A 12,420-nucleotide genomic window follows, 5' to 3' on the forward strand; every position below is an offset into this window, starting at 1 on the left:
GGATTGTTGCAACAAGTTTTTCATACCTGGATTTGGGGATCCTCTACCATTCCTCCTTGCAAATCGTCTCCAGTTCTGTCAGGTTGGATGGTGAACGTCGCTGGACAGCCATTTTCGGGTCCCACCAGAGATGCTCAATTGAGTTGAAGTCAGGGCTCTGGCTGGGCCATACAAGAACAGTCATTGAGTTGTTCTGAAGCCACTCCTTCGTTATTTTAGCTGTGTGCTTAGGGTCATTGTCTTGTTGGAAGGTAAACCTTCGGCCCAGTCTGAGGTCCTGAGCACTCTGGAGAAGGCTTTTGCCCAGGATATACCTGTACTTGGTGGCATTCATCTTTCCTTTGATTGCAACCAGTCGTCCTGTGCCTGCAGCTGAAAAACACCCCCACAGCATGATGCTGCCACCACCATGCTTCCAAGGTGGTGACTGTATTGGACAGGTAATGAGCAAGGCCTGGTTTTCTCCACACATACCGCTTAGAATTAAGGCCAAAAAGTTCTTTCTTCTCTTGTTTCTCACCATCTTGGAGTCCTTCCGGTGTTTTTTTAGCCAACTCCATGCGGGCTTTCATATGTCTTGCACTGAGGACAGGCTTCCGTCGGGCCACGCTTGCCATAAAGCTGCGACTGGTGGAGCGGGACGGCTGCAGTGATGGTTGGCTTTCTCAAATTTTCTCAAAAAGATTCTCTGCAGGCGTGCGAGTCTAGTACCCGCACTCTTTTACTATGAAGCCACGCTGTTGTAACACGTGCAGAATGTGGTTTGGCATTGTCTTGCTGAAATAAGCAGGAGCGTCCATGAAAAAAAAACGTTGCTTGGATGGCAGCATATGTTTCTCCAAAACCTGTCTGTACCTTGCAGCATTAATGGTGCCTTCACAGATATGTAAGTTAGCCATGCCATTGGCACTAACACAGCCCCATACCATCACAGATGCTGGCTTTTGAACTTTGCGTCCATAACAGTCCGGATGGTTCTTTCCGTCTTTGGCCCGGAGGACAACGTCCAAAATTTCCAAAAACAATTTGAAGTGTGGACTCGTCGGACCACAGAACACTTTTCCACTTTGCATCAGTCCATCTTAGATGAGCTCGGGCCCAGAGAAGCCGGCGGATGTTGTTGACAAATGGCTTTTGCTTTGCATAGTAGAGTTTCAAGTTGCACTTACGGATGTAGCGCCGAACTGTATTTACTGACATTGGTTTTCTGAAGTGTTCCTGAGCCCATGTGGTGATAGTCTTAAACATTGATGGCGGTTTTTGATGCGGAATTGAAGGTCACGGGCATTCAATGTTGGTTTTCGGCCTTGCCGCTTACATGCAGGGATTTCTCCAGATTCTCTGAACCTTGTGATGATATTATGGACTGTAGATGACGAAATCCCTGAATTCCTTGCAATTGTACGTTGAGGAACATTGTCCTTAAACTGTTGGACTATTTTCTCACGCACTTGTTCCCAAAGAGGTGAACCTCGCCCCATCTTTGCTTGTGAATGACTGAGCAATTCAGGGAAGCTCCTTTTCTACCCAATCATGGCACCCACCTGTTCCCAATTAGCCTGTTCACCTGTGGGATGTTCCAAACAGGTGTTTGATGAGCATTCCTCAACTTTCTCAGTCTTTTTTGCCACCTGTCCCAGATTTGTTGGAACGTGTTGCAGCCATAAAATTCTAAGTTAATGATTATTTGCAAAAAACAAAGTTTATCAGTTTGAACATTAAATATCTTGTCTTTGTAGTGTATTCAATTAAATATCGGTTGAACATGATTTGCAAATCATTGTATTCTGTTTTTATTTATGTTTAACACAACGTCCCGACTTCATTGGAGTTTGGGTTGTATCGCCAACTACCAACAACAAAACAACCCCAAAAAACAAGAATTTCCTTCATTAAATATCCAAACCTCAAACTATTAAGTCCCTGCCTAGGAGTTGATAAAGGGCATTAAAAATTTGTTTTATTAAATTATGTTATATTCTTTGCTGCTACGGCCACGTTGCTCCGTACACGACAAGCAGGTCTGTCTTTTACTATAGTGAACTGATAATCTGCCTCCCACCTATCTTGGACTTTACCTGTTTTCCATCTTTGGTTTGGCCATTTTTGGGAAGGGGAAGTGTAAATTGGCTCCAGGAGACTGGTAGCATAGTTGCTAACGACTGCAACAGAAAGGGACGGTGCGCTCGCTGGTCTAGACTGATGGGCCAACACACTAACAAAGCATTCTGGGATTTATAATATACTGGCGAGCCAGCTCTAATACACATTTAATATGGTCTTGCGGGTCAAATATAATTACATCGTGGGCCAAATTTGGCCCCCGGACCTGCGTTTGACATATAAGGTGTAGAACTATCTCAAGGATGATCAGAAGAAATGGACAGCACCCAAGTTGAATATGAGTGTCACAGCAAAGGGTCTGAATACTTATGGCTGTGTGATATTCCCGTTTTTCTTTTTTAATAAATCTGCAAAAATGTCAATTTATTTTTTTTCTGTCAATATGGGGTGCTGTGCGTAGATTGAGGAGAAAAACAAATGACTTACAAATGATTTTAGCAAATGGCTGCAATATAACAAAGAGTGAAAACTTTCAGGGGGTCTGAATACTTTCCATTTTCACATCACTGCAAACTACCACCACAATGATGAACACATTGTTTTAGCAATTACTTGAGCATCTTTGTCAAGACAATGTTTAATTTAGCCCTTGTATTGAACATTATGATGCGCAAGTGGTCATCATATTGTGGATTCTTGGTGTACATTTCATACACTGAGAGAACACTTGAGTCGTTCTCTAAAATGATACAGAACACACACTGCTCTATGGCATAAATGAGAGTGTTTTCGTGCATGTGTCTCTGCAGATAAAGCTCAGCTGTGTTTGTTCGGATCCTCCAAGAATGGCTTCGGTTTCCATGACAGTGACCTTGACATTTGCATGACTCTAGAAGGTCACGAGACTGCTGAGGTAGGCGTGCCAAAGGATTCTTCATTGTTGCGATTAGAGAAGTGTCACTTTAATATTCAGTTCTAAATTGTATTATCTTTACAGAAGCTGAACTGTAAGGAGATCATCGAAGGCCTTGCTAAAGTACTAAAGAAGCATGCAGGTCAATGAATATTTACTGATCTAGCCAGGGTTTGAGTTACCCGCTGCGCTTTATTACCAATCCGCCAGTAACACCTGTCAAAAAGTGGGCCAATCACCAAAAGCGTTTAGGTGGTGAAACTCAAAAAGTCATATCTATAGTAGTTATAATCTAGGGAAAAACAATCTGACAGGATCTGTAAAACATGATTGAGGGTGACTTTGTTAAAACAAATAAAAGGACATTGATCTTGGAACATGACGAGGTCCAGGATGGCAACTGAAGCCTTACGTCGCTTTGGTCTAATTCAAACTCACCTGCACCAAAGCCTTTCTTGATAAAAGTTCAAGTCAGCACGCTCATTCTGCCATGCGTGAACAGTGTTTATGTTTAGTTTTTACCTCTGCTCCGTAAAATCCTTCAATTCGCTGTCCAGCCGCCTAGCTGGCTGGCTAAGCGGTCAGCCTCACTGGTTTTCCCAGCTGAGGGGAGCGGCGCGGCGCATCAGGGAAGACGAGACGCAATATCGCTTGGCGACGAATTCAAGTATGCAAATGACCCTGACGTACATTTGAAGTGTTGATGGACAATGTGTTCTGCAATTCACATTATTTCTCACAGCTAGCTAGCTAACTGCCTTCCGCATCAATACTGAGCGAAGGGTCTGAATACTTATGGCTGTGTGATATTTCAGTTTTACTTTTTTAATCAATCTGCAAAACAAATTCTGTCAATGTTGGGTGCTGTGTGTTCATACATACATGTGAAAAAAAAATGTACTTAAATCATTTTAGCAAATGGCTGCAATATAGAAAAGAGTGAACATTTTAAGGGGGTCTGAATACTTTTCGTACCCACTGTATATGGGAAGAAAATAATGCTATTGTAAATTACATTTGTTGGTAGACATGAACTGAACATGAAAGTTTGTTTGTGAGAGAATTGCACACAGTGTTTATTGCTGAAAATGACTTGTCTATGGTCATAGTTAAACGGGAGTTATTTTTTGTCACAAATGTTTTTGGTCAAATGTATCTGCAATAAGATTTACCGTCCTTTTAAAATGGTATGCGCTACCCCATCAAATGTTGTTTTATCTTGCTAGCTTTATTGTATACTTTCTTAAATGTATTTCTTACCACTGTGTGCACCCGATTTTGTCGAAATCCCCAGGGATTATATAATCGTATGTGTTGCGACGCCAAAAAAACTCAAGTTGTAACTCAAACCATGGATTAATCACCAACTTCTTAAGTCTGACTTAATGTGTTCTCCAAATATGTCCCAACACAAGGTCTGAGGAACATATTGCCTATTACTACAGCAAAAGTGCCTATCGTGAAGTTTGAACACAGGCAGAGTGGTTTGGAGGGAGACATCAGTCTCTACAATACTCTGGTGAGTGGCAGAAGCCAAATCTTGAGGGTTTCCACCATTATTTTTGAGAAACTGTTGTAACATTTGGGTCACTAATTTGCGGTAGGCTCAACACAACACCAGAATGCTGGCTATGTATGCAGCCCTGGACGAACGTGTGCAGTTCCTGGGATATATGATGAAAGTCTTCGCAAAGGTATCGTATGTCAGAAATCCAAAACGGAGCATATTAATGGATTATATTTTGACAAGGGCCTGACCGATATCGATTCCTATATTTGGCACAATACAATTCTGATAACCGATTAATGGTACGATTAATAAAAAATATATATATTGAATAAAATAACTTATTTTTGGTCCCTTAATGCATACAAAAATAAGATATTAATTACAGGCAGAACATTTCACTGTTTTACAAAGACTATTCGTTTAACTTTACAACAGAGAAAAATCATCAGATTTTTACTGATTTTTATCTTTGTCATCATTATCTTTGTCTTATTTTATAATGTATTAAAATAAAATATTTTTTTTTAAAAAGTCCCGTATTTTGGCTATTTAGATCTCCATGGCGTGACTCTCTCACATGGACCTAGTGTAAAAGTGTCAATTTCATTAAAAAAAAAAACAACACCTTGGTTTTGTCATGAGTGTCCAGAAAAGACAGCTACTTCTGTTTTGGTCCAGTTTTGTATCCGCTTTGTGGATATTTGGCTTAGACAGCCCCCTTTCCTCTGATTGTTTGCCTTCGTGTAGAAGACCCACTTGTGAGAGCACACGTTTGATACGTTAACAGCGCTGGCTCAGGAGCGGAAAAGGAAGACGGAGATCTTCGCTAGTGACGTAGATAAGCTCGAGAAATTTGAATGACCTGATTTTAGGAATGGAGCTCAGGAATGCGTGGACGAGTTTCATTTATTTATTTATTTATTTTTTTTATTAGTGATATTCTAGTCTAAATCCATATGGTTTAATATGATGTTGGTCTACCCTTTGCAGCTATAACAGCTTCAACCCTTGTGGGAAGGTTTAGGATTGAGTTTGTGGGAATTTTAGCTAGGGCGGCACGATGATGGCCATCATAATGATCATGATTACTTTGATCAATATTTTAATCACGATTATTAATCAGTTATTCCTCATTTTAGGGAAAAATCTTTATTTTTGTTGCACTACTTTTCAGCAAACAATATGTAACTGTTTTCTGTGCAAAATGAATCTTTAAATCAGAATAAATGACAGATAACAACAAAAAATAAATGTACCCAAAAAAGATTCTACTTTACCAAGCGCTAACTGAATACATACTGTATGTGTTTATAAAGTGCAATCACGAATTGCAACTTAATGGAAGCAAACACAATTACTACATCAAACGCAATAACATTAGGCTGTACGGACTAACTTTTCAAATCAAAATCCCTGTCAGTATAGTAAATTGTCAAGAATGGGTACGTTTCTGGAGTTCTGCTTGACCATTGGTCAGTTGCGCACGGGCACAAACTGCAAAGAACTCGACATTTGTGATTTCCGTTTGTATTTAACTCTGGGCGTTTTTTTTTTTTTTTTTACTGTGGTCAGGCCAGGCGAAAAGTTGAAGTCTAGGCAGCTGCTCCAGGTAATACTGTTAATAGTGTCTTCCCGTGACACGCCGCCAATGAGCTGAGGGGACCAACTTCAAAATAAAAGCTTCGTATATTACTCCATTGGATATCAATGCCATTTAAGCTTTTATTTTGAAGTTGGCCACAGACTGCGGTTGCCGGCCCTAAAAGAAGCCTTAACCATACGCTCGCCCCCTGGTGACTTGGCTGACTGGGCTTTGGCCACTGCTACAAATGAATCACTTTTCATATGCAGCAGTGCCTAAATTTTAAATGTAAAAAAAAAAAAAAAAAAGAATAAATCACAGACGATCAGGCTCATTTAATCGTGGCAGCCAAAATCGCGCTCACGATTAAAATTGGATTAATTGTGCAGCCCTAATTTTTGCCCATTTTTCCTGGAGCATATTAGTGAGGTCTCGGGTTGGGCATCGTTTGAATTTGATTCCGGTTCCCAACGATTCTCATTTGACGAGAGGTTCTTTACAATCAGTATCAATATAAAACCTTTGAACTAAAAGGCAATGTGTGTGGAACTAACCCAATTGACATAAAATGCATTAATTGTTTCGGCTAAAAGTTAAATATAGCATTGTTAAAATAGTTCTTTGGGAATGTTTGTTTACATTAGTTTGAAGACTAAAATAAACGCTAAAAACCGTCAATGCAAAAGTGCAAGCAACCATTTACCTTGTTAGCTGTGTCTCAATGTTGGCATAGCCGTATTTTATTGTTTCACTCACCCTATTGACTGAAGTTGACTTCACTGAAGCTCCACGCGGTGTAGGCTGAGGCTCGCCGCGCATCAGACGCTACACATCGTGAAAGCCTCCTTTGCACGCTATAATCTTATTCCAAGTGTTGCACTGAGGCGACAGGTCATTGATTTTGACTAAGTTAAGACACACTTTGGTTCGCCGCCGCCTTTGGGCACCAGGAAGTCTTCGTACGTGTTCTTCTTCGTTGGTTTTCCCCAATTCTTCTTCGTGGTTGGAGGAGAGGACTGTAGGCATCAAAACTGGGAACCGAAATTTTAAAATTTTAACGGTTCCGGGAGAACCACAACGTTAGTCCCTTGTCTTTATAGACCTTGCATTGTGCACTGCTGTGCAGACATGGTGGAACAGGAAGGGGTAATCCCCAAACTGTCCAAAATCTCTTGCTATGCTGAAGCATTTAGAGTTCCCTTCTTTGGAGCTCAGGGGCTATTATTTTGAAAATTTCCAACCAGTTTGGAGATGGCCCCTTCCTGTTCCAACATGATTGTGCATCAGTGCCCAAATCAAGGTTCATAAAGACATGGATAAGATAGTTTGATGTGGATAAACTTCAATGGCCGACAGAATCCTGACCTCCACCCTTTTGGATGAATTAGAGCTGAGACTTGAGAGCCATGCCTGCTCATCCAACATTAGTGTGTATCCTCACGAATGGGGTTCTGGAAAAATGGTCCTAAATTAACACAGTCCTAAACTTTGTAGAAGACCTTCCCAGAAGAGTTTAAGATGTTGTAACTGCAGTGGGTGGATCGGCATCATATTTAAACCCTATGGATAAAGAATGGGTTGTCCCTTAAATTTATATCTGAGTCAAGTCAGGTGAGCGAATACTTTTGGCAATATTGTGCATACACACTCAGTTCAAGTGTAAAATGCCAAAAACCTGTCCAACTTCCAACCTCTGGCCATTTTCTCCCACACACTGTCATTGAAATTTCACTAGTTCAGTCAGTCACTGAATGGGGCTAACTTTGCCACCAGACTGTCAATCATCCAGACTCACTTTTATTTCTAGCCCATTTCCTCTCTTTGTATTGTGCATGTATTATAACCGTTACAGCGGTCAGGGAAAATTGGCTTCTTCCTTGACAATCATGCCATGCTCTTTGTACTTCAATAGGCTACAGTGTATGTGGCTGATCAAAACGTGGTTCTGATAGGAACGCTGGGGGTCTGGGGGCAGTTTTTCTGTTGCGGAGAGTTGCTTACATCTGCGAGGGACGGTCACTTGATGTGGGGTGTGGGGTGTTGAATCATTAATTTTTTTGCCATTGTCCAGTTGTCACTTTCGGCTGCGTTGCGCAGTGTGCGGCGGGCCTAACAAGCATATGCATGCTGCAAGTATTTGTTTTAAACAAAATGTCACATGCCGAAATTGTGTGTATGAAGCCCCTCACCCTGCCCCTCTCCCCGACTTTTGTTGAAAACATTGCGATTGGACAGGCAAACAGTGGTGAAGGCCTTTTCCTACTCTTCGTGGTAATCCATGAAGATGTTTACAAAACTGCTTCAAACACATCTGTCCTTGTGGTTACATTCAATGTTTACATTCTTTTTACTGGTCTTTTTTGGGGTTCTGTGAGTTTATGGAAAATTCAGGTATGAACTTTAATATTTTGGAAACGACATAATCGCGATCATGTTAACTTGCTTCCCAGTATCCAGTTGACCTGGGTGTACCATATGAAAGACTGGAGTAATCTGTGCCGCCCGGCTAGGGTACCTGTTAACGGTTACTGATGCAAAGCTTGCAATGATGGAAGTGACAAGTGGCTTAGTGGTTAAGGCGGCTTCACAATATATATTGCAGGTTTAAACAAAATCGCAATGTAATTTTTTTCCAATATCGTACAGCGCAAGTGCAAATTATGCAGACCTCAAGCAATTTAGAGCAAATTAAAGTAACTAAGTGCAATGATGTGGTACAGTGACGATTGTGCAAATGGTGCAGAGAATTCTCAAACACATAAGTGGGCAATAGTAATCAACAACATTATGCAAATAGTGCAGCGTGATAAAACAGTGAGTGTACAAATAATGTAGAAGTGTCCCGACAAAGGTGCAAAATGGCAGCTGTTAAAATGAAATGTCAAATGTTAAAGAAGTTAATGGCAAGAGGGAAGAAGCTGTTGGAAGTGACAAGTGGCTTAGTGGTTAAGGCGGCTTCACAATATATATTGCAGGTTTAAACAAAATCGCAATGTAATTTTTTTCCAATATCGTACAGCGCAAGTGCAAATTATGCAGACCTCAAGCAATTTAGAGCAAATTAAAGTAACTAAGTGCAATGATGTGGTACAGTGACGATTGTGCAAATGGTGCAGAGAATTCTCAAACACATAAGTGGGCAATAGTAATCAACAACATTATGCAAATAGTGCAGCGTGATAAAACAGTGAGTGTACAAATAATGTAGAAGTGTCCCGACAAAGGTGCAAAATGGCAGCTGTTAAAATGAAATGTCAAATGTTAAAGAAGTTAATGGCAAGAGGGAAGAAGCTGTTGGAATGTCTGCTGGTTTTAGTTTGCATTGTTCGATAGCGCTTATTTGAGGGAGGGAGCTGGAACAGTTGATGACCAGGATGTGGAGGGTCCAAGAGGATTTTGCATGCCCTTGTCTTAGACAGCCTTTACTGTCCGTTGCAGTCTGATTTTGTCCTTCTTTGGGGCAGCACAGTGATGGATGAACACAGAACTGATTTACTGACCACTGTGTAGAACTGCCTCAGCAGCTCCCGTAGCAGGTCGTGCTTCCTCAGAAGCCGCAGGAAGTACATCCTCTGCTGGGCCTTTTTGAGGATGGAGTTGATGTTAGTCTCCCACTTCAGGTCCTGAGAAACTGTAATACCCAGGAACTTAAAGGTCTCCACGGTTGAGACAGGACAGTTGGACAGTGTGAGGGGCAGCTGTGGCGAAGGATGTTTTTTCCTGAAGTCCATGATCATCTCTACCGTCTTGAGCGTGTTCAGCTCCAGGTTGTGTTGGCTGCACCATAGATGTCAGGGTGAGAGTACAGTCGTCATTAGTCCTGAAATTGTAGGGTTCGTGGGGACTGGGATGGTGGTGGAGCGTTTGAGGCAGGATGGGACTTCACACAGTTCCAAATATCTATTGATCTGTGTGAAAACTGGGGCGAGCTGGTCCACGCAGTCTTTCAAGCCAGAAGGGGAGACACTATCCGGGCCTGCTGCTTTGTTGATCTTTTGTTGTTTACAGACACGTTTCAAGTCCTGTTTGTGAATGATCAATGCAGAAGGGGGAGTCAGAGGTGTGATGGTGGTCATCGGTGGTGCGGCTGTGTGGGTGTTGGGTGTGAATGTGTCCTTTTCAAATCTGCAGTCGAAGGTATTCAAGTCGCCAACCAGTGCTTCATTGTTCTCCGTTTGGGGGGATGACGGATTGTAATTGGTTAGCAATTATAATCCTCGCCAAACTGACGCAGTCGTTAGCAGCCAACTAGTTTAATCTTTTCTGGATAATTTCTGCATAATTTCTCTTTGCCATGTTGATTTCTTTTGTCAGATGGTTTCTGGCCCAATTATACAGGGCTCTGTCCCCACTCCGATAGGCGTCCTCTCTAGCCTGCCGATGTTGGTGAAGTTTGGCATTGAACCACTGCTTGTTGTAGGATGTAATAGTGTCCGGATATTCATCCAAGCTGCCAGTTGACGTTTTAAAGACACTACAATCTGTGCAGTCTAAACAGTCGATGAGCAATAATATATATACAGTATATAAGGGGTGAAACTCGTTTTCACAACAATTCCATTCCTGGTTGCCGATTCGTATCAAGGAGGATATTGGGTCATCTCGAACGATACGATAAACGATTCAGTGGCTTGAAATTAATTCAGTAACTTTCAAACACTGTGACTGTGATATAAACACCTGGATACTGAACGGTACAGGTGAAATTTCCTAAATTCCTTTGGTTTCTTGTCAAGGTATCAGGTAAAATTCATCATAGCTAGCGTAAACAAGCATTAATCGCACATGCATTCACACTTTATTTGAATTAAGTAACATCTCTTCAGGTTGGATTAAAAGTAGGTTGACCTGCTACTTCTGATGTTGTTTTTCAACATAGAAATAATACAAATGTTAAGAATATAAACACGATCACATATTGAAGATTAGCCCAAGTAAGACAGAATGCAAAAATGTCCCCATTAAAAACTAAACAAAAAAACCATATCCAATATGAATGATAATTTGGAGCACAGTGTATTTCTTAACACTGTAGGTTCAGTTTCTTAATAATAATTCATACTTCTATCTCGGTTGTTCTCTATCCTCTCATTTTGGCAGATGGTCAGTTTTCTTTTAACCTACAAGAGACATGACCAGAACATGTGTCTTCAATACGTCGCTAACGAGCTACTGGTTAAGTAGCGAGTTAATCATAAAACAGCACACATTTGATTTCCATCCATCCATCCATTTTCCGAGCCGCTTCTCCTCACTAGGGTCGCGGGGGTGCTGGAGCCTATCCCAGCTGTCATCGGTTGCCAGCCAATTGCACGGCACATATAAACAAGCAACCATTTGCACTCACATTCACACCTACGGGCAATTTAGAGTTGTCAATTAACCTGCATGTTTTTGGGATGTGGGAGGAAACCGTAGTGCCCGGAGAAAACCCACGCAGGCACGGGGAGAACATGCAAACTCCACACAAGCGGGGCCGGGGATTGAACCCCGATCCTCAGAACTCTGAGGCAGACGCTCTAACCAGTCGCCCACCGTGCCGCCCACATTTGATTTGTCACATAAAAAAGCGATCTAAATTCCCATCCAATCAAAATCACAGGTGTCAACTAACTGTCAATCAAACATTTGCTTTGTGGCACTGGCTGTGATTGGAGCGCAGCAGGAGGAGGGAGCAGGCTGAACCACTCGACAATTGGCCGACCAGGTGCTGAGATGTTAGTTGGGGACAATACCAACAATGGCAGCAGCAGTGTGGTCATGCCAGTGGCAGAAATTTATGATTTCCACAAATAGTGGAAAAGGGGACTTTTGTATCACAAACGTGAGCAGCAAGTTTCCGTGTCTGATCTCTGGTGCGAGTCTAACAGTCTATAAAAGACGAAACGTTGAACAGCATTTCACCAAAACTGTCGACACAAAGTCAACAGTAACTTCTCCTACTACTCTCACAGGACAAAAAAGCACAATAAGCCCTTCAACTATGGCAGGATCAATATAGACCCTGTAAAGTAAATTCAGAGATATGTTTAAGTACATTATGCATGTTTGAAGATAGTTGCTGGAAACGTGCAAAGACTGAGATCTGCAATCCCCTCCAAAAGTATTGGAATGGCAAGGTCAATTCCTTTGTTTTTGTTGTATACTGAAGACATGTGGGTTTCATATCAAAAGGTGGATATGGGACAAAAGAATTCCAGCTTTTATTTCATGGTGTTTACATCTAGCTGTGTAAACAACTCAGGACAGGGCACCTTTTGTTTGAAGCCACCCACTTTTCAAGTGGGGAAATGTATTGGAACAGACATTATAAAATTAAAGTGAACATTTAATATTTGGTGGCATAACCCT

The 12,420-nt window shown here is 41.6% G+C and overlaps 1 protein-coding gene across 8 annotated transcripts in view; it reads left to right on the forward strand.

Annotated features, from left to right (window-relative positions):
• The window catches only part of tut4 (terminal uridylyl transferase 4), a 96,410-nt gene that overhangs the window by 52,713 nt on the left and 31,277 nt on the right, over positions 1–12,420 (forward strand). For 7 of the 8 annotated variants that reach the window (XM_061684734.1, XM_061684736.1, XM_061684739.1 and 4 more), the window contains 4 exons: positions 2,874–2,977; positions 3,062–3,119; positions 4,393–4,496; positions 4,582–4,671. In XM_061684734.1, coding sequence (XP_061540718.1) covers positions 2,874–2,977; positions 3,062–3,119; positions 4,393–4,496; positions 4,582–4,671 — 356 coding nt within the window. The remainder of the gene's footprint in view (positions 1–2,873; positions 2,978–3,061; positions 3,120–4,392; positions 4,497–4,581; positions 4,672–12,420) is intronic. The other variant, XM_061684737.1, reaches the window with a different exon arrangement.

This window comes from Phycodurus eques, chromosome 8 (genome assembly GCF_024500275.1).
Source record: "Phycodurus eques isolate BA_2022a chromosome 8, UOR_Pequ_1.1, whole genome shotgun sequence".
Classification (NCBI taxonomy): domain Eukaryota; kingdom Metazoa; phylum Chordata; class Actinopteri; order Syngnathiformes; family Syngnathidae; genus Phycodurus; species Phycodurus eques.